We start from the raw sequence: 24,906 nt of genomic DNA, 5'->3' as shown, positions 1-24,906 counted from the left end.
TTGTTGACACTTTTTAATAGATGAAAGTTTTAGCCACTTGCTAGGAGATTTAGAGATTCACTAACAAGAGAAGCCCTTCACTAAACATGACAAACCTGAAGACTGGTCTTGGAGACAAAGGGGTATCCCCTGGGCCCTTGTGGCAATCAAGCCCCTACAGCCTCCGGAGCCAGACAGGCCTGGTCTTGCAGCTAAGCTCCGGCATGTCCGGCCTCAGGATCCCCACGGAGGACTGGCTTCCATGGTCAGTCACTCCACTTGGTGACTTCAGAGAACCCCTAACATGACGGCTGGAGATGAGACAAAAGGAGGAGACAAACTTCTGATTCCATTCTCCCGCACAAACAGGCTAAACACTGCAGACATTAAGCCTCAAGTTCAATTACCAAGGAAAGAAGAGGAGCCCTCTATGCCTGGAGGGTAGCCAGACATTCAGCCCGTCCTGGGAGGTGGGGTGGTGATAAGAGAGATGGAACTTGTCTTTCTCTTTCTGACTTATTTCACTTAACATAATGTTCTCTAGATCCATCCATGTTGTTGCAAATGATAAGATTTCTTTCTTCTTTATGGCTGCGTAATACTCCATTGTATAAATGTACCACAGTTTCTTCATCCAGTCATAAACTAATAAATTAAATTAAAAAAAAAAGAGAGAGAGATGGAAAGTGTAACCCCTTTGCCGTGCTCAGAACGACCTAACTTAAAAATGCAAGCTTGGGGAAATGAAGAGCCTCACGGCTGATCTCACGCCCTGGACATTACACCCACAGGTCATACATCCATCTCCAGCCACTGGTGGCAATAGGTCAAGAATGAGAAAGAAAGTAAAACTGGTCTCTGAGGCAACCAAGTAAAAGAGAAGTAAAAAGCCTTTGAACTGCAATTCACAGGTTTACTCATGCTGAGGTCCTCCACTCACTCATGGGGAGCTCCTGCATCTCACCTTAAGCAGTTGTGAAAATGACTCTTTCTTATCTTAACACCTGGCAGATTTGAAGTGGCAAGTTAGGAAGGAGAGAAAGACTGAAAAGACGACCCTAACAGACAAGACAAGCGGGGTCATCTGGGGACAGTGACAGCTCTCTGTCCACAGTGACTTGTTCTGAAGGGAAGTCCCAGACCCCTACGGCCAGACGAAGGCACGTGCGCTTTCTGGCAGTGGAGCCGCCATCTGCACCCTATGGAAGATCTGGGAAAGATGCCTGGCTCCACTGGGGGCGTGAGCAGCATCTGCTGAAGGAATGAATGGGCGAGGCAGTGACTGCCCTGGTGACACAGCTCTCCCTCTGACCAATTACAGTGGGCACAGCGTGTGCCCACTCGTGCTCTCTCCAGAATGCCTGAGTGACCATTTACAACAGTAAACTTGACTTAGGAAGAAAATGCCCAGGGTCTAGTAGGTTCTAGAAAGAGTCCTTATCCAGCAGGGTTAAAAGACACCCAAAGTGAAGTGGAGCAGTCTTGAGCAGTCTAGAAAGCGTTGTCATGAAGAAACACCCCATCTTGTCCCCCCACAAATGCTAAATGATGAGATGTGGCTGAGGTAGGCTATGAATGTGAACTGTGGTCACGACCGTCACCCCTCCACGGGCCCAGATACCACGGCTCACTGCCCAGCAGGCTGAACGGCTGTGCGGTAACATGTTCCTCAGAGCTTCATTGATATGCACATGTCCATTTGGTCCCAACTGTGTGCAAGGGGCATAAATCTTAGGTAGGGGCTAAAGTTTGCTTCCCGGGTCCTGCTGCCAGGAAAGTAGATAATGGAGGAAATAAAGAACATTCTGAGATTAAAAACAGGAAATGGGTGAATTCAGTGCCCCTTCTGGGAAATGATGAAATGCATGTGTTTCAACCTTAAGGTGTAATCATGCAAAACACGTGTTATCAAGGTTCTTAAGACATGATTTCACGATAAATGACTTTTTAAAATTAAAGAACCCAAATAATATAATGGTTAAACCCACTCCCTTGTTGTATCATAAAACGACAGGGATCTTGGGTATTTTCTATTAGCAAACGATTAAAAGAGGAGAAAGTACCTAATGGGCAGTTGTGAAGTGGCGAGTATTTTAGCGATCTCAAATCAGAACTTATAAAGTTTGGTTGGTTTTGTCCAGAGATGTAATACACAGATTGAATTCAACAACTAGAATCACTGTTAAAACACCAGTGCCTTATGTTGGAAAGCACAGCTAGTATTTTTAAAAGCAGGTCTTTGTCTCTCAGTGTGTAGACCACAAGCCCATGCTGCTCTCTGTTCACTGATCCACAGGGGCCCAGGCGAGGCCCAAATGACGCCAATTTTAAGCTCACAACTGAAATGCAACATCAGGGACCCAGCGGTTCCGACAGCTCTGCTAGCCCCAAGAGTTCTTTTCACAGATTGACACACAGAGCGGTTGTACAAATCACACCAAAGATCTACATTTATGAGTAACCAATGCAAATGAGAGGGAATGAAAGAACAGAAGATGATGGGAAATCTAACAGCGTAAATATTTTCACACTTCAGTGACACATTTCTAACGGTTAAGAGCGGGGCTGTTATCGGTGCATGGTGTAAGGCCGCCATCAGAGTCTGGTGTAACGTGCTATCAGAAGCCAGTTTATCTCCCATCTGCCTGCCTCCACATCCAGCCTGAGGACTGTCTCTCCAGCTGCAGAATCACCTGCCAACAAACTCTCTCTCACCATCGTGGGCAGGACGATGGCCAGACTGACTGGTGGGTTCAGAAACTTTACCTGTCTCCACTGTTCAGTTCACCCAGTTCCCAGATGGGCCTGAAAATCACACCTGGCTTCTGTACAGTGAACACTGACGGAGGAGGTGGCAACAGCAGGGAAGAGGGGAGGTTTGCACTGCCTTTTGGACAGAGACTGGGCTTGACAGCTGGGCTCCTGAAGGAGCTTGGCCCTGCATGGATCCAGGATTTCCTGCCACGCTGCCCTGGACGTGGTAGCACCAGCGTGTGGCTGCTCAGAGAGGAGGGGCAGCTGGCTCCAAGCCACGGGGTCATCACTGCTGACTCACTCAGGGCTCCTGGCTGCCGCCCCCCCCGCCCGCCACAGGCTCACCCCCCCACTCACATCTCTGCTCGGACACTCCAACTGACTCAGGGATCGTTTCTTTTCTTTCTCACATGGGTTCTTGTACCTAACTTGGGATTTTCAAAACTGCAGCTTCCTGAATGAATGTGTAAATAAGATGAGCTGACTTGTTTCTAAGCTTTGACTCAAATGTTGCATGGAGGATCCCCCCTGCCGCAAACTTATTTCTCACAGAGCCTGTACCGTTACTCAAAATATAAGAGTGATCCCCTAAATCTCACAGGGCTTCAGGGAGGGTGATCCATCCACATGATCTCTCATGAAAGGCAACAGAAGCAGTGGTTCAAACGAGCGATCATTCTTGGGGGTCAGCTCTGCCGACAACCGCTGCCCTGGCTGCCTCGGGAATGCGTTCACCGGAGGCCTCTTCTGAGGTCGCAGCAGGGTCTTCCCCTTGGCCCACACAGAAACCAGGGCCACCTGATTGTCCCCCACCTGATTCTCCTGTCAATCTGTTAAAAGTCTACCCATTCTGGAGCGGACAGGATATGTCATGTCTTCTGAACAGCCTACACTCTGGTCATCAGAGCTGACTTTGCTCCTTGCGTGTCCTGCGGGTTCTCGTTCCTCCACTGCGGTGTTTCTTCCCCGTGGGGAGGCACGTGCATACCTGACTCACCCTCGGTATTCTTCATCGCACACCCAACAAACACTGCAAGCGTGAAGCCACTCTGGACGGCCGATGCCAGGATCCACCTTTCCTATCAGTGTCCGAAGGCCATTTAAAGTTCAGTGCCAGGATTTTTCAGTGTCATTCAGCACTGCTTGTTCTTTGGAAGGTAACAAAGATCATAAACAGGCAGACCTAAAATAAAAAAGGGTAGCACCTACGCGTCCAAAGAACAAAAGATTCAGAATCCGAAAAGTTGGGTTCACACAGGTTGTGTGATTTGAAGATCCACCAATTAACCTCATTAATTTTATAACCAACCAAGTAACGAAGAAGAGGAGTGGATGACACCGCCTGCCATCTCTGGACATTGTGAGCATCCGGGCAGGGGCTGGGACCTTCCTCATCTGTGAAACAGAGCAACGCTACCCCCAAAGAGTGCATCAGATGAACACACGGCCACGACTGGCACCCTCTGTCTCCCTCCAATTGACGCCAAGTTATGTCAGCCCAGAGCCTCTCAGCACAGGCTAGTCAACAAGCGGGTACTATTACTGCAAAATAACAGCTCACTCCTTGAAACTGTTTTGTGTGGACGACCTCAGGTTCTGTTGTGTTTACTTTCTTCCATGTCTACCTTCAGAAGAGCTGCCTGCCTGTAACCACATCTGCCTGGTGCTTCACTGTGTTCATTCCTGACACAAAATGGTGCCTGAGCCCATTTGTCCCACGGGCAAAGTCTGTGCAGTCGCCATGATGACGTCCATGGCTTCAAAACCACCACATTCGTGTTCAGGTCTCTGCGCCACAGAATGAGGAAGCAGCACCTCACAGAGGTGTTTTACCTCAAAGGATACGCCAAAAATAGCTGTTTCTCAAGGCACATGTCCCACTCTCTTTCTCTCTCTGTTTTTTTTTTTTTTTTGAGGTGAGGATTTTGCTAACAGTCAATTTGTGGGACGTCTCATGAAATCACTTGTCAGCAGCCTTTTCCTTTTTTTGACTCAGACTTCCACGGCTCCTGAAAAGTCAGACATGTCATTTCCAATGGCAGCCGTCAAGGACTTCAAAGAATTTGTTTTTCTGAAAATCTCAAGAAATAAATTCCTTTCCCTATTTCTGAATAAACAATTTGGAAAGTATGGCCAACTGATGGGAAAGCAACAGATCTGTCATTCTGAGATGGGAATTTTCCTGGAAATGCCCCTGGCATATCAGAGGAAAATCTTGTGATTCTAAATAAAGAAAAAAAACACACTTCAAATTTGGATGGTAGTAAAATGCCTCTCCCTCGGCTGTAGGCCGCCTGTTTCTCTGTGGACCTTGGAATAGGAGCCTTCCTGATCTAGGGAGCGGGGTCCCGTCCCCAGCAGCAACACAGTATGGTCTAACCAGCCACGACAATGCATGAACTGTCACAAAGAGAGCCATTCACACACATCTTACTGGGAAGCACACTTTCTACCTGATTTCCCTTTCACTTCAACTTTCTAAGAAATCTCTCCAAATCTACGGTACGCCACCTGCACATGAGAGAGTCATGAAATTATGTGATACAGCACCAGCCCTTTCAACTGAGCTCAGGGAATTCTGGATTTACGGAAGGACCCGTTTGCTTAAAGGTGACATTTCCACTGACAGAAGTAAAAATTAAACTCAACTGAAAATGGGACAGACACAACACCTGCAAAGCCAGCCTCACAGAAAACAATGAGGCTGAAGGGCTGTTCCAATGGGAACGATGGCGGATTTGTCTGCTTTTGCTTTAATGCGTGCTATGACTTTTGCTCACTTTAAGGAACTCGCAAAAGCTTAGTTTTCAACGGTTTAAAAAGCCCGGCTTGACCTTAGGCCTGGCTCGCTGACAAACGATCCCAAATGGCTCCGTTACACACGCTTGTGCTGACAGTGAGGCTAGTGATCCTAGAGGAGTGGGGATTAGAGGGAGGCCGTGGTGAGCCGCGTGTGTCACTTTCATCTTAAAATAAACAAGACTATCTGATTTTTTTTTTTAAATGGCTATGTTTTCAGCCGGGCCCCTTTCAAAGAAGGTGTGGAAATAAGCATCTCAATGGAGGACCTTCTGTCCTTCACCACTGTCCCTGCATCTGGCATATGCAGTTGTTCCAAAAGATCTTAGAAAGCTCATGTGAAACACACTGCACCCAGCATGCCATGGTCATTGCCAGACCCTGCGCTGAGACCCAAACATCGAAGGTACAGATGACGTTTCACACGATGAGGGAGGTGAATCTCAATAGCTACCAGGTTTCCCTGAAAATAAGACCTCGCCGGACCATCAGCTCTAATGCGTCTTTTGGAGCAAAAATTAATCGGAATTCTTACATAAGACCGGGTATTATATTATATTATATTATATTATATTATATTAGGCCTGGTCTTATACGAATTTTTGCTCCAAAAGACGCATTAGAGCTGATGGTCCTTCTGGGTCTTATTTTCGGGGAAACGTGGTAGCTGTTCCTGAGAAACTGACATGGGTTCTTAGGGGACAAGGGTCCTGGCTGCACAAAGGTGACGGCCCGGTGTGTGCGCCTGCCGCATGAAGGCAAGTGCAGCGCCAGAGCAAGGGGGCTCCTACTTGGCTGTCTGCCCTTGGGAACCACAATGGTGATTAAGGTCAAAAGTACACGAAGTGTGTTTACCATCCATGCTTCAAGGGCTAACACAGGTGACTCCCATGGGATGGCCAAATCAGTTTTGGCATGCGTCTTCCATCGCACCCTGAGGGCAGGAGTAGATTTGGACAAAGGAGGCTCTTTGGAAGCGGGGGCTGGGCTTTCTCCTTCACTTGCTTTCCCTGCCGAGGCCAGTGTCACCCTGTGGGTGCGGTGTTTTAGGGAGGACTCAGGCATACTGAACAATGCCCAGGCAGAGTGAGAACAGAGAGGAGAAGCAAAGTAGATGTCTGATCGTGTTTATGCTGTGCCAGGAGGAGGGGGCATTCAGAGGACCTATGATAGCTGTCTCCTAGATGTGAAGGGCTCCCAAACTAAGAGAAAGTGTTGATACAGCAGGTGGCTGCAGGGGTGGCTCTAAGTAGAAGCACATTGAATCCAGGGTTTTCCTAATAATCCGCTTCTCTCGAAACCTATAGCAGGTTGTCTCATGAGGTCCAAACAGGCTGGCCCATCACTTGTAAAGACGCTAAACGACTTATGCTCTGGCGATCGTCACCGATCAGCGGCTTGCATCTGGAACATGCTTTACGGGAGCGGGAATTGCCTGTACTGTTAGTGCAGCTCTGGGCAGACACACTGTGTGTGTGCACAGCTGGTTCTGCAGGAGCTGGGGGGGAGGAAGTGTCAGCATTAGAGGCTTTCCGAAAAGTCTGTTGTTTCGTTCACGAGCAGACAGAAGCTATGATTCGATTCACCTTTTCACTAGGGAGTTGGGCATACTATAGCCAGTGTGTGTTCAGTAAAAGCAGCCGTGAACTTAAAGTTAAATATTTTCATTAAAACCAGCAGATGTTCAAACAGGCAGGATTGTCCATGGGACAAGAAGACAGTTTCTATTTTAGTTTCGTTTTCTCCTTTTCTACTATTTTTCTCTCTTTACTCAGCTCTCCCACCAGAAGGCAAACTCTTTGAACCCCTGAATCTTTTGTTTATCGGTCACCCCTGGGCACAGCGGGGTGCCTGGCATGAAGTAGGTCTTTGTCAAGCATCTGTCTCAGGAATCCATCCCCCAAAGCCAGCTCAGGACCCTGCAGTGTGCTCCTGGCTCCTGGAATGCTGCGCCATGCTGACCCACCAGAGTGTGGAGCGAGCCTTCTAGTCGGTATTTGCAGCTCACTCCACTCCTTGGGGGAACAAGTTCTTATCAGCTTGGACTCCCAGGACATCTAGTCCGACCTCACACTTTGCAGAGAATATGGTTTGCATTACAACTCAATATGCATTCAGATTTCTTTTCAGTTTGCAAGGCTGAATAGCGTAAAAGAAATTTGTAATATTCACCTCTGAACCTTTTACTAAGAAGGTAATTCCATGTGGGGCACACTCATCCTTGCTGAGATCCCAGGCTGCAGTTAATTCAGATTACTCGCCCTCTTAAGGGGTGGTGGGAGGCCAGAGGGCTGACCTTCACAGACTCTAGGCTGCAGCTGATTCTAATTATACAGCAAAAACGAGAAAATATCCATTTCCTGTATTTTCCCATCTATATTTGACTTAATTTTTCAGATGATACATTTTACGTTTCCTCTCAACTGTATAAGTTTTGCTCCCTGCCCTTCTGTTTTAATTATTTTCATCAGCTGGATGAAATGTTGCTTCCCAACTTTCAACTCCCTCCCGAGATGATTTTCTATCTCTGCCAGTTTCGTGAAGACACTTAAAGAGGAGACGTGCCCTGCCCTCAAGGGTCTTGCAGTCTGGCCATCTGTCCGTACAGGCGCAAGACCCCAGGGCAGCCCTGTGGCGGCTTATGTCCTAATGCGGGTGGGTGCTCGCGCGTCTTGACACTTCCCAAACTTTCTGCTCTGAGGGATAGGGGTGCAAGAATTCTTGATGTGCTCTGATGAACTCAGGTAAATGGTTTGAAAGTTGTAAAATGTGCTCCCTAGATCACAAAGGGTGTAAAGGTGAGATGCAGATGACCCACAATGAGGAAAGGAACTTAACAAACAGTGCTGCTGAATGACTTCATCAAGGTTTCACCGGAAGCGACAAAGAAATGAACACAGAGGTGGTCCCGGGTGTGGCTGCTCCATCCACCCAGACGTGAGGAAATGCAGACAGTAAGCACATGGCAAAATGTGCATCGTTTCCAACGCAGTTGGGCGAACTAACGGATTTTTAAAGTCCCATTTTACAGTGTGCACGGAGGGAAAATGTATGACTCATTCAATGTTCCCTGAGATATGGACAGCGGGGCTCTGAGGGAGGCCCGCCCCCATCACACTGGAGAAGGCAGACAGCTGAGCCTTGAACCCATAGCTTCTGCTTCAAACCCATCTACAACAAGCTGGGCTTCTCTTCCAGAAGCATTTTTTTTTTTTTAGTGTGAATTTATAAGTCATCCCAGAAAGCAATCCTCACTACTTTATTATTAAACCCTGTTTTTGAACAAAAGAATAGCTTTCCCAGGTTAATTCAACAATTTATTCAAAGGTCTAGGTTCCAAATGAACTGCTGACTATTTCTAAAAGAAAAAGGAAATATTCAAAAGTATGTGCTTGGAAGGGACTAGCAGGACGGAACTGCAGAGGTGTGAGCGACGCAATAAGCCTGGGCCCCAAGGGCCAGTCGGGGCCACGCGCTCGGGGCCGTGGGTCCTTAAACCGCTCCCTCCACATCGTCGGGCTCCACACTCAGTGGGTGACCTGTGCTCTCCAGGGCCACAGCCAGCAACCTTGTCACCACTGTGTGTTTTTCTTTGTACAAAGAAATAGCTGCCACTGTCACCAAATCCTGCACCAGGTAACCCCTAAGTCACTTAACAAGCAGCAATAAGCAAGAGCTAATGACCTGGGGCCTGTGTGGCTGGCTCTTCCTGTCACAGCCATCTAGCCTGCTACTTCAGGTTACCTGCCACACAGGAGTGTGGTACCTGAGCGCCTTTATGACTTTAAAAGGTTTACTCTTGGGCCAAAGGCTGCAGTCACTGGTCCTTGCACTCCAGTAGTATAAGCTTAATAAAACTGCATACAAGGTCAATATTGGAAGGAAAGGAGGGAGGGAGGGAGGGAAAAAGAAAGAAGGAAAGAAGGGGAAGGAGGGAGGAACTGAGAGAGAGAGGGGAAAGACAGGAAGAACAGAGAAAAAACAGATCAAAAGACACTAACAGCACAACAAAAGCCACAGTGCTGAACCTGTGAGCCTGGATCACAATGTGCTCAGGAAACACAGCAGCCACAAAAGTCCGTGCTATCTCCTGAAACGTGAGAAAAGCTTGGGGTAGTGAGCACGGGACGTCCCTTACACAGGAAGGCTGAGGTCTGGGCCAGGGTGCCCTGCCTGGGCTGCCAGGACATGGGTGCGAAGTAAAGCACCAGGCTTGTTTCCTCAGGCTGCAGCGCAGGCAGCTGGCCGCTTGCCTGTCCCACCTCTGGCGGCTTCATCCGGCTACAGTGGTATCTTCTTGTAGAAACTGTCCAGAAGCTTCATTGTCCACAACGTTTGCAAACAGTTTCACACGTGTGACAGCATCTGTCATGCAGCTTGTTCATTTAGTGCCTGTCGTGGCCGTATTCTCCTGGAATGGGCTCTATGTCTGTAAGCAGTCGCCTCGTTCAAAAATTCAAAGGGGTTTCGCACCCCCAACAATTACCACAGGGCGTGCATGAAAATAAAACGAACGGATGAAAACTAAAACTAATACCTTTCCATGTTAATTCAGCTCCTATGCTTTGGAAAATGAATGTGTTTTCCATGTTATGTTTTGTTTTATTCTCATTACTTTGTACTTGATCAAATGCCTAAAAGACCTGTAGTCAAAACAGAGCTGTACAAAATAAATCCAAGTGATGTAAAAACTGGACTGGACCTAGACTTTTTCTAAATCAAATGTGGCCCAAAATGAAAGAACTAAAAAGCAAATTTTCACATTCATTTTTGATGACAATTGAGAAAATGTTTTGAAGAGAAACTGATTTAAAAACTACTTTAGCGAGTTGATAAATGACTGACTCTGAGCAAAATTTCAGTGAAGATTAACCTAAAAAGTTCTCTATAATATGATGACACGCTCTTCTACAGAATCCTGGAGCTGTGCCCCTACCCATAGGTGGCTTCTGAATACCTGCAATGCGGCCAGTCCGAATTCAGATGTGGTCTGAGTGTAAAGCACTCAGAAACTCAGTACAAAAACGACTAAAATACTCATCAATGATTGTTGATACTGAGTGCATGTTTAAGTAATAATATTTTGGGTAAACTGAGTTAAATAAAGTATATTAAAATTAATCCTCCTGTGCCATTTCTTTTTGTTTAGTGCGGCTCCTTGAATATTGAGAATTACGAATGTGAGGTCATATTTTCAAGAGACTCAGCTACCTACATTTGATTCCCGTGTTTCCCAAACAAATCCCAGAACTGCTGGCTGTTATTCATCTATGAAACCTCTGTCCCAAACAAGGACTAGTCTCAGTGGCTATGCCTCCTAAGGCATAAGGCCAGCTGCCTGCCTAGGATGGATGGGCAGGCCTATCCTTAGAGTGTATGTGTGTGTTGGGGGGCGTTCCATGCACAGACAGTCTGCTTTTAAGGCAAGTTTCGGGAGACACCCCATCAGAAATAAAAAGTTACTGAAATGGGGAAAAATAAAAAAAGAGCAAACGAACCCTGAACAGAATTTTTAATACCCACAGCTACAAAGTCAAACAGAAAAATCTCTACTGAAACCATATATCAGCAATAAAGCAATATACTGCTTTAAAGTCATGAGTAAATGCAGTCTTTACAATAACAAAATCACTCTGCCACCTTGTCAGGATTAAAACCACTTCACTTAAAACCATGGCCTTCTCTACTGAGCATGGATTTCACCAGACGCTTAAATGGCAACACTGAGATCTCCTGAGTGGCAGCGACCCCAGATACCGTTGATTGTCATTATTTAATAGTATGGTGGGAATAGCAGTGAGTGCTCTGGGTGTGAAGTCAGAGCTATATTTTTACTGCTAGCAGCACAATTCTGCTGGATTCCAAGAATAATAATAAACATAGTTATACAGGTGCCTGCAGGGCTATAATAAAAGCCCTTTTCTCATTTCGGCGTGATTTCACCATTAGTGACAGTCCTTCATTCCGAAGAAGAGAACAGCCATCTTTGCCACGCGCTTTGTAACTGCAGCCAGGACCCCGGGTTAGATGCCTTCATCCATCAACTCCCCCCCACCCCCTGGGGAAAGACTCCAGCTGGTCAAGGCTTCACCAGAATCATGCCAGGTGACTTCAGTGGAAAGCGGCAGCCTGCAGCCACCTCCCTGTAGGGGAAGTGCTTTCCTGGCAGGCAGCCTCGAAAAGACACACCCTAGACCGGCTGCCCCAAGATGCCTACAGCTGAACTCACTCTGAAAGCAGGGCAGACACAGGACTCAGTTCATCAAGTGGCCCCAGTGTCAGGTGCCTGCAGGCAGGGATGGGCGCCCCACAGCCTCCCAATCCTTCCACAGTCATTAGTTTTCTGCAGTTCCCCTGGCCACTCACAGGTTGCCACGCCCTTGCTGTGAAAGTGTCCTAATGAAGCCACTGCATACTTGGGGACAACTGAAGACGTCACCTCCTAGATCAACACACACGTCTCAGGGTTGTATTTAACACAGGGAACTCAAATTCTTTTGAAAGCACCAAGTTCAGTCCCATGTTTCGAAGGATGTCATGAGGTTAATGCTTTCCTGGAAAAATGACTGTCACTTAGTAACATAGTAATGCCATGCAGACACGTCTTGCTTTGCATTTTAAAGTTCTTCACACCAAAATCACAGCAACAATAATAGTAATATAATCGCATAAATAAGACACAGAATCCTTCTCTAAGCACAGACCCCCAGCAACAAAACTAAAATCTAAAGAAGCTTTTAGTTGTTAATAGAGACAGTCTAGTTGGTCTGACATTCCCAGTTTGTGACATCAGCAGCCAAGAGTCCTTTGTTACCAACTCTTGTTGGACAACCTTCATTTACCCCTTACTGCCCAGGGCTTCCCAGCAGGCTCCCTCTCCCTTAACACCCCCCCAAAAAACACACACACCTGCACCAAAAAATAACTACCCCTCTCCACTACGACTGTCGAGTCATCGAAACTCTATTTAAGCCAGTGGTGTGCTGCTCCACCAGCTCTCAAAAACCGACACTAAAGATCCCAGTTTGTAGCATTTGCCAATTTTTGTGGTGTAAATCCTCCCAACCGCCGGTGCTTCAGGCGGCCAGCAGCTGACCAGAGCCCCACAGCTTTTCTGAACCCATCAGTCCCCGGTCCTGCCTGGCCCCAGCATGCCACCAACTTGGACACCTTTTCTGAGTTCCCTAGGAGCTTCTGCTTTCCCTCCAGTCCTAACAGGCAAAAGGGTTACCATTTGAGGCAGATCTGTGGTCATGTGTGAGCTAACTGTGTGTAGTGCCTGCTGAGCTCCTGGCGGACGCCAGGCTTATCTGGCGGGTACAGTCCTGCCCTTTTTTCAAACAGGCAGGAGCTGCGGGAGCCAGCAGGGCTGCTGGGGGCTGTGGGGGGGACTCCCCAGAGCAAGTGTTTTCATCTAATTGAACTGGTTCAGTGGAAACGGCAGGGCCTCTGCTTAAACTTTTCTACTTTTGCATAAAAGGAGGGGAAGCTTTTTTTTCTTTCTTTTCTGGGTTATATTTACACTTCCCAAATCAGAAAATGTCCTAACCAGATCGAAGGACAGGTGGCAACTGGCAACCACAGCTGAAAACTTTTTTTTTTTCCATTTCTTTCTGAAACCCCATGTAGAAGGAAAGTTAACGACATGTTGGTTGGCTCTTTTATACACACAGCTAACTATTCTTTCAATGCAGATGGAACAAAGCAGAAAAGAAAACTAGGACCCAAAACCTAAACAGGAAACAGTGTTTATCTATCGACTCTGGGGGATACAAATCTATATTTCCCTCCATAAACCAATCAGGTACAACATGATCCTGAATTTACGTTGCCAGGATAAAATGATGCCAAGATGGACCCTGCTTTCTGTTCATGAAAATAACAACTTTTCAAAATTAACACCCATCTTTGGAGACAGGAAGTTAAAACTAGAAGCATGGTTAGAAATGCCAGGATCCAAGTTTTGAGACAACCGTTTCTCATCCAATTTTTCTATGGGGACTCTTTTCTTTTTAATTCAAACGTCAGGTTTTGGAACACACTGCCTGTATTTAAAAAAGTCTTAGAGAATCTGCCACATACTGCCCCCCTGTAAGTGCAAAGTGGTGTACTGAGCTGTGTGAGGATGAGATGGTGTTGAGAGTAAAGGGTGGGCCATCAATCCCCGTTCTCACTGAGAAATATGGGGAGACATTTGGGGAGCATGACGACCAGGCAAGGTGTGACGTGGGTGGCCAAATAGCTTGCCATGGGACGGACAGTTTCAGCCAGTGATGGCATCTCAGCCCCAAACACCAAATGTGCCCACTGAGTTAGTGACCCAAAATAATCTGGGGGACGAACTTTCAATTCAGATGCAGCCTGAACTTGAAGTTCTCTTCACTGTCCTACCAGCTCTCCACCTGAGAAAGCAACGCCACCATTCATTCATTCATTCATTCATTCATTCATTCATGCGGTCCACATTTTGGATGACCTGGTTGCTGGGGACAGCAACAAGCAAATCTGTGTAAGTGGTGACAGGCAATGCTGTGAAGGGAAAGGCTGCAGGGTAAGGGTGGAGGGGGCTCTGCTATTTGCATCGTGGGCTCAAAGACAGCGTTTCTTACGTGGGACTTCTCAGTGAAGGCTGAGTGCAGGCAGGAGAGGGTCATGAGGACACCAGAGGGACACACTTCAGGCCAGGACACCATCACGGCTGAGCCCCGAGCCCCGCTCTGGGTCGCTGATCCCGCCTTCCCCAGTACTGCACTTGGGCTGTTAGATTTTAATCCGTTCTCTCCCTGCTGCCTCCTGTCAGCCTTCAAACATACTTGAATATGCTCCTCTTATGAAGACCAACCTAGAAATCCTCCCTGACTGCTTCCTTCTCCCCTTCCTTTCTCCCCTGACTGGCTGCCCTCTCCACCCCTCACCGTCACTCTTCCACCTTTTGACTGGGCCTCCCCCTCCACGGAGCTGCTTCTGGGAAATTCCCCACCCGTATTCCCAAGGCCCCTGCCTCCAACACCACCTGCTACCCTGTTATCTTCTCACCTTCCTGAAAATCTTTGATCCAGTGGCTTCCACGGCATGTGTCTTTCTAGACATTTTACCTGAATCAAACAGCTAATTCTTCTATTTTCTTTCTCTTCTAGACAACTCCGTATATGTATTCCCCAAGGTCTCTCCCCATAACATCATGACACAGCTAGAATTTTCTCTCTCCATCTCTTCCACAACCCATCTTCCACTCAGCTCCTTAGCTAAGAACCATCAAATTAACCCCAACTCATAGTACGTTTCCCATTTTCTTCAACGCGATCACTGCTGTCCCATTCGCCAAGGTGGAAGCTGCAGCCACTCCCCCCACGCACCCACGTGGAGTAAGGGGACAAATCCTGCGGCCACTACTGAGAAACTCCGCCGTCCTGCCCCCTCTCCCGCCGAGGGCTCATGGCTCAGGCGCAAATCTTTTCTCCCTCATTATGGTCACCAGGGTGATCTTTCCAGCACAGCTACCTGAAGGGTCACTCCCCAGATGCAACCTTTTGAAGGACCCCCTCCAAACACCATTCCCCACTCCCAGAGCTAGCCCCTGGCCCTCGTGTACCTCTGTACCCTTTACACCCTCCTCCCTTCTCCCCACCCATCAATTTTTCCTAAAGTCACTGCCCCGCTCAAATCCAGCTCTGGAATTCTTCCCCAATCCTCTCCCCACTCCCAGCCCACCTAGGAACAAGTCTTCCTTTTCCGAGTTCTTCAGAGTAAACCTGAACTTCCTGTGAGTTCTGTGGTGCGTTACTGTTATCTGGCCATCGTCTCTGACCTTGACCTGCTATGGTCTCAAAGGCAGTGCCCAGCAAAAGCCTCTGCCAATACCATTCTTATGGGTAAAACTTCCTACCTTCCGAAGAGTCTAGGAAACTGAAGTTGGAACAAAGCACTTCGCCAACGTGAGTGGTGTCTGCCCAAACCCACAGTGAGCCCAGCAGGGATTGTGACTCTGCTTTGGGCCAGACACTGAATTCTCAGGACATGTGGTCACTAGCGTCCGAGTGCAGGCGGGCAAAGACACTCTGGCACTTATGTGACACAGAGCAGAGAGCAGTGTGAGAGTCCAGCGTCCCATGCACACCCTCCTGATGGGCATGCCTTCACGGGCGGGGGGGAGAGCAAAATGACTCCTCCACCATCCACTGCTGGCTGGCCTTTTCCTGCACCCCACTCTCTCTGGTGGCTGCTAGGGACTTGACGTGTGCTGAGATTTGGCCTCGCCAGCCTGGCCATAGGCTGCTCTCTCTGTGGGCCTCATTCCGCAGGAATCTCAGGCTGTTTATTGGGTCCATGTTTCAGGGCTTCTGCCTGAAATCACCTGCCAGGAGATGATAAACACACATCCATCCAGTCTCCAGATGCTGCAGAATATCCTCCGTGAGAGCACCATGTGGAGATGGTGAGGACATCTACAGTGGCCGCCAAGGCAGACTGTCTACTTGTCACCCACCAGCTCAGTGCTTTCCACCTATGACAGCACAAGGCAAGGTGACTCCTCTCACCACATGGGGACCAAATCGGCATGAAGCAGCCCGCCGGGGCCAGCAAGTTAGGGACCAAGAGAGTCAAGGACTGAGTACCCTACAGCCTGGCCCAGGTGCAGACAGGTCCTCTAGGTGAGCAACTGCAGTGTGTCTCCCCCACTTGTGGTGTGTGCACCTTCATGCACACACACCACACGCACCACAGACACACACACACTCACCACACATTGTACACACACACTGCACACACACACACCTGTACACATACACTGTACACACACACTGTACACACACACCTGTACACATACACTGTACACACACACTGTACACACACTGTGCACACACACACCTGTACACATACACTGTACACACACTGTACATACACACACCTGTACACATACACTGTACACACACACTGTACACACACCTGTACACATACACTGTACACACACTGTACACACACTGTACACACACACACCTGTACACATACACTGTACACACACACTGTACACACACTGTACACACACACACCTGTACACATACACTGTACACACACTGTACACACATACACCTGCACACATACACTGTACACACAATGTACACACACACACACCTATACACATACACTGTACACACACTGTACACACACATACACCTGTACACATACACTGTACACAAACTGTACACACACACACCTGTACACATACACTGTACACAAACTGTATACACACTGTACACACACACCTGTACACATACACTGTACACAAACTGTACACACACACACCTGTACACATACACTGTACACACACTGTACACACACACCTGTACACATACACTGTACACACTGTACACACACACCTGTACACATACACTGTATACACACACACACACCACAGACACACACACTCACCACACCACAGACACACACACACCACAGACATACATACACATACCACACACACACGCACACTTCTTTTTCTCTAAGGGCTACTGGGAAGCCTCTCCTGCCTGCTCCCAACCCAAGTACCGGACAGTCCCCGGCGCAGCACACGGTCACTTATTTTCATTTCAGTGTACCCACATGTCAGCATGTTCTGCAAAGCTCATGATTTCCAGCCGCCTTGCCCCGACCTATGAGGTGGAGGTAACAAAAGCCTTAATGTTTACTTTTCAATGGGAAGTGACAAATCTGCAAAGTCATAGCCTCTCTTTTCAAAACTTTTCGAAGGCTGAGAGGTAGGCAAAATAATTGGTTTACTGCTGTGTCACATGTTTTTTGGAAATTCAGGAAAATGAGTCTCTCCAACTGGGTCACCTGGCTCGCTTCCGTCACGGTGACAACATCTGCTGTCTTCACAAGGGATTCCAACACAGAGACAGTGAATTGCAAGTTGGCAAATACAGAATTTTTAAAATGTCCTCCATCAGAACCATTGCATGATACTTCAACTATGAGTGGAAAGGAATTGAGATCGAGAGGTGAGTGAGAATCCAGGAGGGATGCTTGTAGTATTCCTCAAAGGGAAATAAACAAACTGACCCCCAAGTCGCCAGAGGTGGGCATTCAGCAGCGAGCGAGTGGGTGGAAACGACGCGCAGCATCATGTCCCATTTGAACAGGCTTGAGCTAAGCTGCAGCCCAGGCTCAGATGCTGCTAGATAACATTTCTCCCTAGCTAAAATGGGGTTTATCGTTCTGAGGTGATGCCTTGCAAAGATAAAAGTAACTTCCTCTAACTGCTGATTAGATAAGCGGGCTTCGCATCCGTACTCAAAGCGGGCTGCCCGATCTCCAAGCCACCAGGCCCCGCCGCTTTCTCTTTCCATCGTGGAAAACTCTCCAGCACCTCCCCGCAGGCAGTGGAGGCTTACCTCCCTTCACAGGCCCCAGCACTGTCTTGCCGTCCCACCGAAAACCTGACAAGGATGGTGAGGTGTGGCACGGGGACAGCCAATTAAAAATACATGGATACCCTTCCAATTCCCAAGCCAGTCCTCCAGCTCATGGCTGAGTGGATGGAGTTTGACTTTGAGGGGATGGACTAAAAAAGAAAGTGCTTTTTACACATTTAATCATTTTCCTGGAATCCCAATAAGGGAAAATAAACAAGATTTTTTCTCTCTACTTTTTTCTTTCCATTTTTGCCAGGGTGCATGAAACCCTGGTCAAACTATTTGGAGGGAAGCCCAAGGTGACCTAATTCAGCTTGGAGATGCCACCTCGCTCTAAGCACCTGCCGCCTGGGAGATGCGACCTACAGTGATGGAAGGAGGGCGTCGCCTTCCAACTCCGGGGGTCAGGGAAGTGCGAGAGGCCAAGGCTGCACATTCCAGAAGGTAGACGTTGCCGCCTGATATTCCCACGCGTGCCAACCATCACATGTCCCTCCGCGTCGGGGGAACTAGTAAAGCTCAGGTTCTCCCCGACCGTTGGTGTGGCCCCTCCACGTGGCAGACCCTGTCCTGTCCCGCAGGGTCTCTGCCGCTGCCTCCCGCAGCCTCACCTGCCCCCTCTGCGCCGTGAGAACCTGCCCCCCAGTTCCGTCGGCAGCACCACCGACCTTCAGCCCTGGCTCTTCCTGCTGCTTCTACTCTAAGTGCTCAGCTTTCTCAGGGTGGCCAGCTGGGTTTCCTGACCCTAATATCCTTCCTACCTCTGCTCTCTCCTTCCGCTCTCTGCTCCAGCCACCAAAGCCCCAGGAGGACCCCGGCCTCCATTCAGGGGGTGGGTGGGGTCCCCTGGATCTGTAGCCTGTCCTATGTCCAACCCCCACCCCAGCAACAGCCACAGCTCCTCCTCTTGGAATGGGACTCGCCTCCAGGCCTGGGTGTCATGGGTAGCTTTAAGATCCTTGCTCAATGTTGGGACATGAGACCCATACTAGCAAAGGGAGGGTGAGGTATTGATGGGCAAAACACATGCTCTAAAGAAGGAGGAAATGTGAGGATTTTTGAATAAAGGAAGAAAAGCAATAAGGTGTGGGGTTTTTATGCACAGTGCTTATGTGTCCTTTATACACTATTCCTGACATTCCCCAGGAACCACTTTTAAGAGCCCCTGGCCAACAGATGTCAGCAGAAAGCTTGAGCCGTTTGCCACTTTTCTAGAATGGGCGCCACGGCTGACTGAGGAAATCTGGGGCTGCCTTAGGAGGTCGCTGAGGACAACCTCTGCTTTAAGCAGTTTCATACACAACCACTTCAGAGAGGTGAGCCTTCTCTCATTTTTAAAGAGACCACTTCAGAAGAACCAGCTACCATCTCATTAAACGGCCATTCTGATGACTAATTCCCTCATTTCCAGGAGGCTGTCTTTTGTGTCTAACTTAAATCCTTCCAACTGCTCCCTCTTCTTCAGACCTAGAAGAAAATGGGGACAAGTGAGGGCTGTCGCCTGGACGTGGCCTGATTCTCTGCCACCTGTTTTCCCATATCTTTTTCCTTTTCTTTAAATCCAGGTGACCATATTTCTTCACAGTCCTGGAGGTGTTCCTTCAACAGAGGGTGAAACCAGGAGGTGATGACCGTTAACTTCTCTCATTCTGGGAGTGACCCACCTCTCAGTATGAACACTACTTCCCCGTCTTAGGGGTCTAATTGCTCCATTTCCCACCAATTTGTTCATTACTATGGGGTGTTCTCCTGCTTGAGATGAGATTTGTATCTAGCTCATAGCTTTTCAGAAGCATTCTGTGTCTCTTTCTAAACCAGACGCCCCAGTGGTCTATTATTAGCAAATATTTTCCCACCTTTTCCCACCTACTGGCCCCTCACCATTTCTCCTTGGTATTTTAACAGAAATACAGATTGCTCCTGGCTTCGTCTTGGGTCTGGAGGTCGGCCCCTCTCATGAGTCTCCCTCTTGGTCTTGCCCTATTCTAAGTAACTCTGTCTTTCTCTTCTTGGCTCTATTTCAATTTGCTTATTCTATGGATTTTTTTAAATTAATAAATTCCTCCTCCATCCTCAGGGCTACACATATTACCTATTTTCTCCTTCCCTTCTCTCAAGTGAAGCTTCACTAGGTTCCTTTACCCTTTTCATAAAAGATCTGTTTTGCACAAGTTGCAATCTTTCTTTGCCTTTCACTGCCCTTTTTACTTTTTACTTTTCTGACATCAGAAAAGCATGTTTACATTTTTTCCATTTAACCCTCGAAGCCATTCTGTCAGATGTATTTTATCGCCATTTTTCACCACTTTAAAATGAGGAAACTGAGACTCAGAGAGGCATGGCCAGAGAGGGGCTTGGACTTGGCTCTTCCATGTGAGGCCCTCTCCTCCAGCTCTGCCAGCCCCGCCCCTGGCCCGCCTGCCTGAGTCCCTGGGGCACTTCCTCTTCCTGCTTCACTACTTCTGCGAGGGAGGGACTGCACTCGCTTCCTGTTGTTTGTCTTCTGACACTGCTTTGCTCTCTGACTTCTTCCCAGGATGATGAAATGTGGCCTCAAACGCATTTCCTCTCCTTTTCATTTACTGATTCCCCTATCTTTTTATATTGTCTCCTGCTGCTAGCTCCTTACTTCATTTGCTTCATGCTACATATTACAATGAAGTATGCAATGAGCTACCTATCACCGCATATGCACGCTGACTCCCATCAAAAATCACAAAGGACAGTTTCTAAAACCTAGGTGCTGGGAAGAGTGCTGATTTCCTGGACGCCTCTTTCTACTGTCTGCTATGCTGGGTCTTCCACTCGCTAACTTTTCTCCTCAAGCCTCTCCTCTCTCCCGTGCCCCAGTGTCGCCTGTGTTTCTGCACTTTCTGGGCTTCCTGGCAACTTTGGCCTTCAGGCTGCTTAAGAGTGTTTCCCAAACGTGTCCCAGCGCCCACTTCAAATGGTGCCCATACGGCGACATCAACCAACAGTTACAGACCAACAAAGAGGCTTTTCCAGTGTTTTGAATTTTACAACTCTAAAATTCATGTTTTAATAAACTTTATACGGAAAGGAGAAAGTAGACTCAAAATCACATCACACGGAGCAAGGGAGCAGTGGGAGAAGACCACAGGGAAACACAGGCCAGCCCCCCACCCCCCGCCACAGCCACAGCTGCAGAGGTGCCTTTTAGTGCCTGGAGCTCAAACCCTCACCAAGAGGACGCAGTCTGGGAACCGTCAGAAGCCCCAGCGGCTGGTGACCTCTTACCCCTTACCGGCGGGAAGTCAGTCATCTGACGTTCATAAAGGGAGATGTATTTAGAGTATTGTGAAGGCCTTTCTGACATGGTTTGTTACCTATACCTGTGTGCTGTCCTCTACTCTCCAGGAATCAGCCTGACTTTCAGTTCCCTAAGGGACGTCATGGCGACTCTGGCGCCCAGGCCGCAGGGGACTTGAGGGACAGCTCCCAGGTTTTCTCGTAATGCTCCCCAGAGTCCTACCTCACGTCAGTAGTTCCTGGATACATATCCACACAGTGTCTTCTGGCCCTTGGTCCCTGAGCCCCTCACTCTGTGTCCCCGGTGAGTTACGAGCATCTGTTTGGTGACGTGAACAGTGCAGAGGGCAGTGCCCATCTCACTGGGTCCAAACAAATGAGACAATACAGGGTCACCCCAACATTAGCTATTCAGATGCCACCTTTGCAAATCTTTATCACATATGTGCACCATCATGGGCTTATTTATCTTTGAATTTGAGAGGAACCTGTGTAGCAACAGGGTATATGATTAAATAGCATCACTTGCAATAAACAGAAGACAACCTTAAAACTAAATGCGTCAACTACAATAAAGCACGCTCTTCTGTGTCCCAACTTTGGGACACCCTGAAGTGATGTGTGCGGAACAGAGCAGAAGATCCCCAAATACTTGTCTTCCACCTCTTCTCCAACATACATGGCCCTTTTCTATGAGGGAGACAGAATTCAGAAATGTTCTTGTTTTCCTGGCTCCTCTACATCTAATGGCTTTCGTCACTACCCTTAGCTGTTGGTACAATTAATTGTATAACAAAACAAACAAAAAGAACCACTGCACCCAGAGTCTACTTGGTTTCTACGACATGTGAAAACACAACGCGTACTACAGCTGTTACATCCCGATATCCTGCAGATAGGTCGCGTGAACGTCATAGCCCTGAGACGGCCATAGGCGCTGCCTTCTGGGCTGCAGGGGCTTCTGCCGCCGGTCCACCTGTGTACCCGTTCTGCCTCATTTCTACCTGGGTACCCCTCATGACATTTTTTTGGTGCTTATACGTGGCTTTCAATATCAGGTTTTTTTCCTTTGAAAAATAAGTATTTCAAGAACTGTTGATTTCTTAGCTCATGAGACACAGCATAATGAAGTAAAAACTAGATGTTGAGTCAGAAATTGAGTCTAATTCTGACTTGGCTATTTGAGCTTAGTTAATTCACCGAACTTCTTTCTCTGTGTCTGTTGTCTTACAATGAAGAGGGTGGACTCAGTTTTGGAAATGTGAGCTGTAGCCCATGCGTCACTTAGCCAGGGGAGAGACTGTAGACACAAACCCACTTATGGAAAAGGCAGGTAACGGTATGTAAACGCATGCTGACTGAGACCACCTAGATTGAGTTTTCACATTTAAAATTTTCTACCTATCAAATTTTCTATTTTCAGTTAAATTTGACATTTAAGAAATAGGGATGAGAGGGATAAAATCAAATGGCCAGATTTGCTCCTTCTAACCCAAAGCTCTAAATATCAATAGCCCTGCTGCCCTCACACATCAATGCATAATTTTCCCTATCTACAGTTCATAAACTTGGGTGTTCCTGCAGAGAACTGAGGTCAGAAGACAGAGCTGGTGAAGTGCCTACCCATGGGGGGTATACCTCAGCTCTGCCCGTTGGCCCCACACGTGTGTTTCACAGCTATTTTCCCCCGTGAGTGTCTACCCTCCTTCATTCAAGAGGGCCCCACCCTGCTGATCTTTATTCTGTATTTCCTCAGCATGGTGGCTAAGGGGAAATAGCAGAGAAAAGGACTCACGTCACCTAGTCACTGTGTTTGAAAGGACAGAGAGACAAAGGTCTCATAGGAACAGACTGTGTGAGCGCCGGCTCGCAGGCAACCCAACTCACCCACGCCTCTCTCACTCTTGGAGTTCTGCTGTCCTCCAGACGTGGTGGAAAGGTCTTCGGGGACAGGCATGGGTTCATCGCCATCGTCTGCAGTGTCACTTACTGGCGGGCTTTCCTTCCCTGAGAAAACAAGGAGCAGCTTGAGGTTCTGGGGGCACGGTCACCGCTAAGGACGGTGGTCAGTCCTGAGGGCAGTGGTCACTAGGGACGCGCCAGCAGGGGGACCCACGGTGCTGGGCCTCGCCTTCGCTTGGCGTGGGAGGACAGCATAAGGAGGCAGTTACTGAATGGAGTTAATGCTTCTCTGTGGGGGTTAAAATCTGTTTCCATTTTATAAAAGAAGATCATTGCCACACCAAACAATGAGAGAACGTAGATGTGCAAAAGGAAAAATATATCTATAAATCACCTGCAATCCTAGAGATTAGCACTATTGAAATCATGGCGTGTGTACACATATACACATATTTATATACTAGGTTGGTGCAAAAGTAATTACGGTTTTCACAATTATTTTTAACCTTTTAAACCGCAATTACTTTTGCGCCAACCTAGTATTATCATAATATTGGTGATACATTTTCTTCATCAAAATAAACTGTCTTTTAGACGTTCTCACGAACACTTTGGCCTTGTGACACCTGTGTAATAATACTCCACTGCGTGGGTACACTAGGAACTATTTAAATCCTGTGTGTATCTTTGAACTTGTACTGTTTTCATTTCTTTTTATTAAACCACCCTGTGGTGAATATCTGAATGGCCAACCTTCACACGTGTTCTTTTTAGTCCCCACAGTGTAATTCCCCAGCAGTTTTGTGCTGGGCGTTTGAGGCTCTCTGTGCGTGTGCCGATCCGTGTTCCTCGAAGGTTGTTCCGGTTTACCCTCCACACTGGTCGGCGTCACCACACCGCACATGAGTGTGTTTCATGGTCAGCGGGCTGTGCATCCCGCTCAGGGCTCCACAGGTGGGGTCTGTTCCTTTCTTGTCAGGAAATACTTTGGCAGCGGCCTGATGTGTGTCAAGGTGGGAGGGGAGGGAGGCTTGGGAAGAGAACGACCAGGGTTCGCTTCTCGCACACACAGAACGTCTGCCACCAGGAATTCTTTGAACCATGAAAATAAAATGTAATCCACACAACCACAAAGTAGGGTTTACCAAATAAGACAGGGCTTTTCACGGTGCCTGTGTCTGTTCTGAGTGAAGAATTAGAGTTGAGCTTAGTCAGAGGTTATAGCAGTGGGCACCCACCCCAGCTCCCAGAATGCAACACTGGGAAGCCACGACTCGTAGGAAAATGCTCTTTTTCTTTTGAAACTGTGTTTCCTCTAATACCCTATAAGACCTAGCTTAAAATTGAATTAGGAGACCTAAAGTACATGCAAGAAACAGCTGGCAAGGCCCTAAGTGGATGCAAAGTAAACTCCAGAGCGTCTGCAGAAGACGAGTTGGGGTCAGATCCTACAGGAAGGTGATTAGAGAAGCACCAGACTGGCGTTGCCTGTTTGCTGGGGGGGGCTGGCCACGTGGGCACGTGCACCGATGATGATCGAAGCGTTGATGTGGCCAGAAAACCACGGCTATAGGTAGAATATGCGATGCTATTGTTTCTTTGAATAAACCACCTGCAGGAGCAACACCGACAGACAGAAGACAGGCAAGAGCACAGCAAGCATTCCCATCATGTGACACAACCCTTCTGGGATCACTTACAGTGGAACCTTCACGGGCATTTTCTAGGAAACATGTCCTCGTGGAACATTCCAGCTTAGCGTTGATGACCACAATGGGCCTATTTTCAG

At 47.9% G+C, this 24,906-nt stretch overlaps 1 protein-coding gene across 5 annotated transcripts in view; it reads right to left on the bottom strand.

Annotated features, from left to right (window-relative positions):
* Positions 1-24,906, bottom strand: part of IKZF1 (IKAROS family zinc finger 1) — an 88,564-nt gene that overhangs the window by 43,491 nt on the left and 20,167 nt on the right. For all 5 annotated transcript variants that reach the window (XM_081080269.1, XM_081080268.1, XM_081080266.1 and 2 more), the window contains exon 3: positions 23,103-23,222. In XM_081080269.1, the coding sequence (XP_080936395.1) occupies positions 23,103-23,222 (120 nt within the window). The remainder of the gene's footprint in view (positions 1-23,102; positions 23,223-24,906) is intronic.

The sequence above is a fragment of the Rhinolophus hipposideros genome, assembly GCF_964194185.1.
Source record: "Rhinolophus hipposideros genome assembly, chromosome: 18".
Classification (NCBI taxonomy): domain Eukaryota; kingdom Metazoa; phylum Chordata; class Mammalia; order Chiroptera; family Rhinolophidae; genus Rhinolophus; species Rhinolophus hipposideros.
This window is presented reverse-complemented; position numbering and strand designations above follow the sequence as displayed.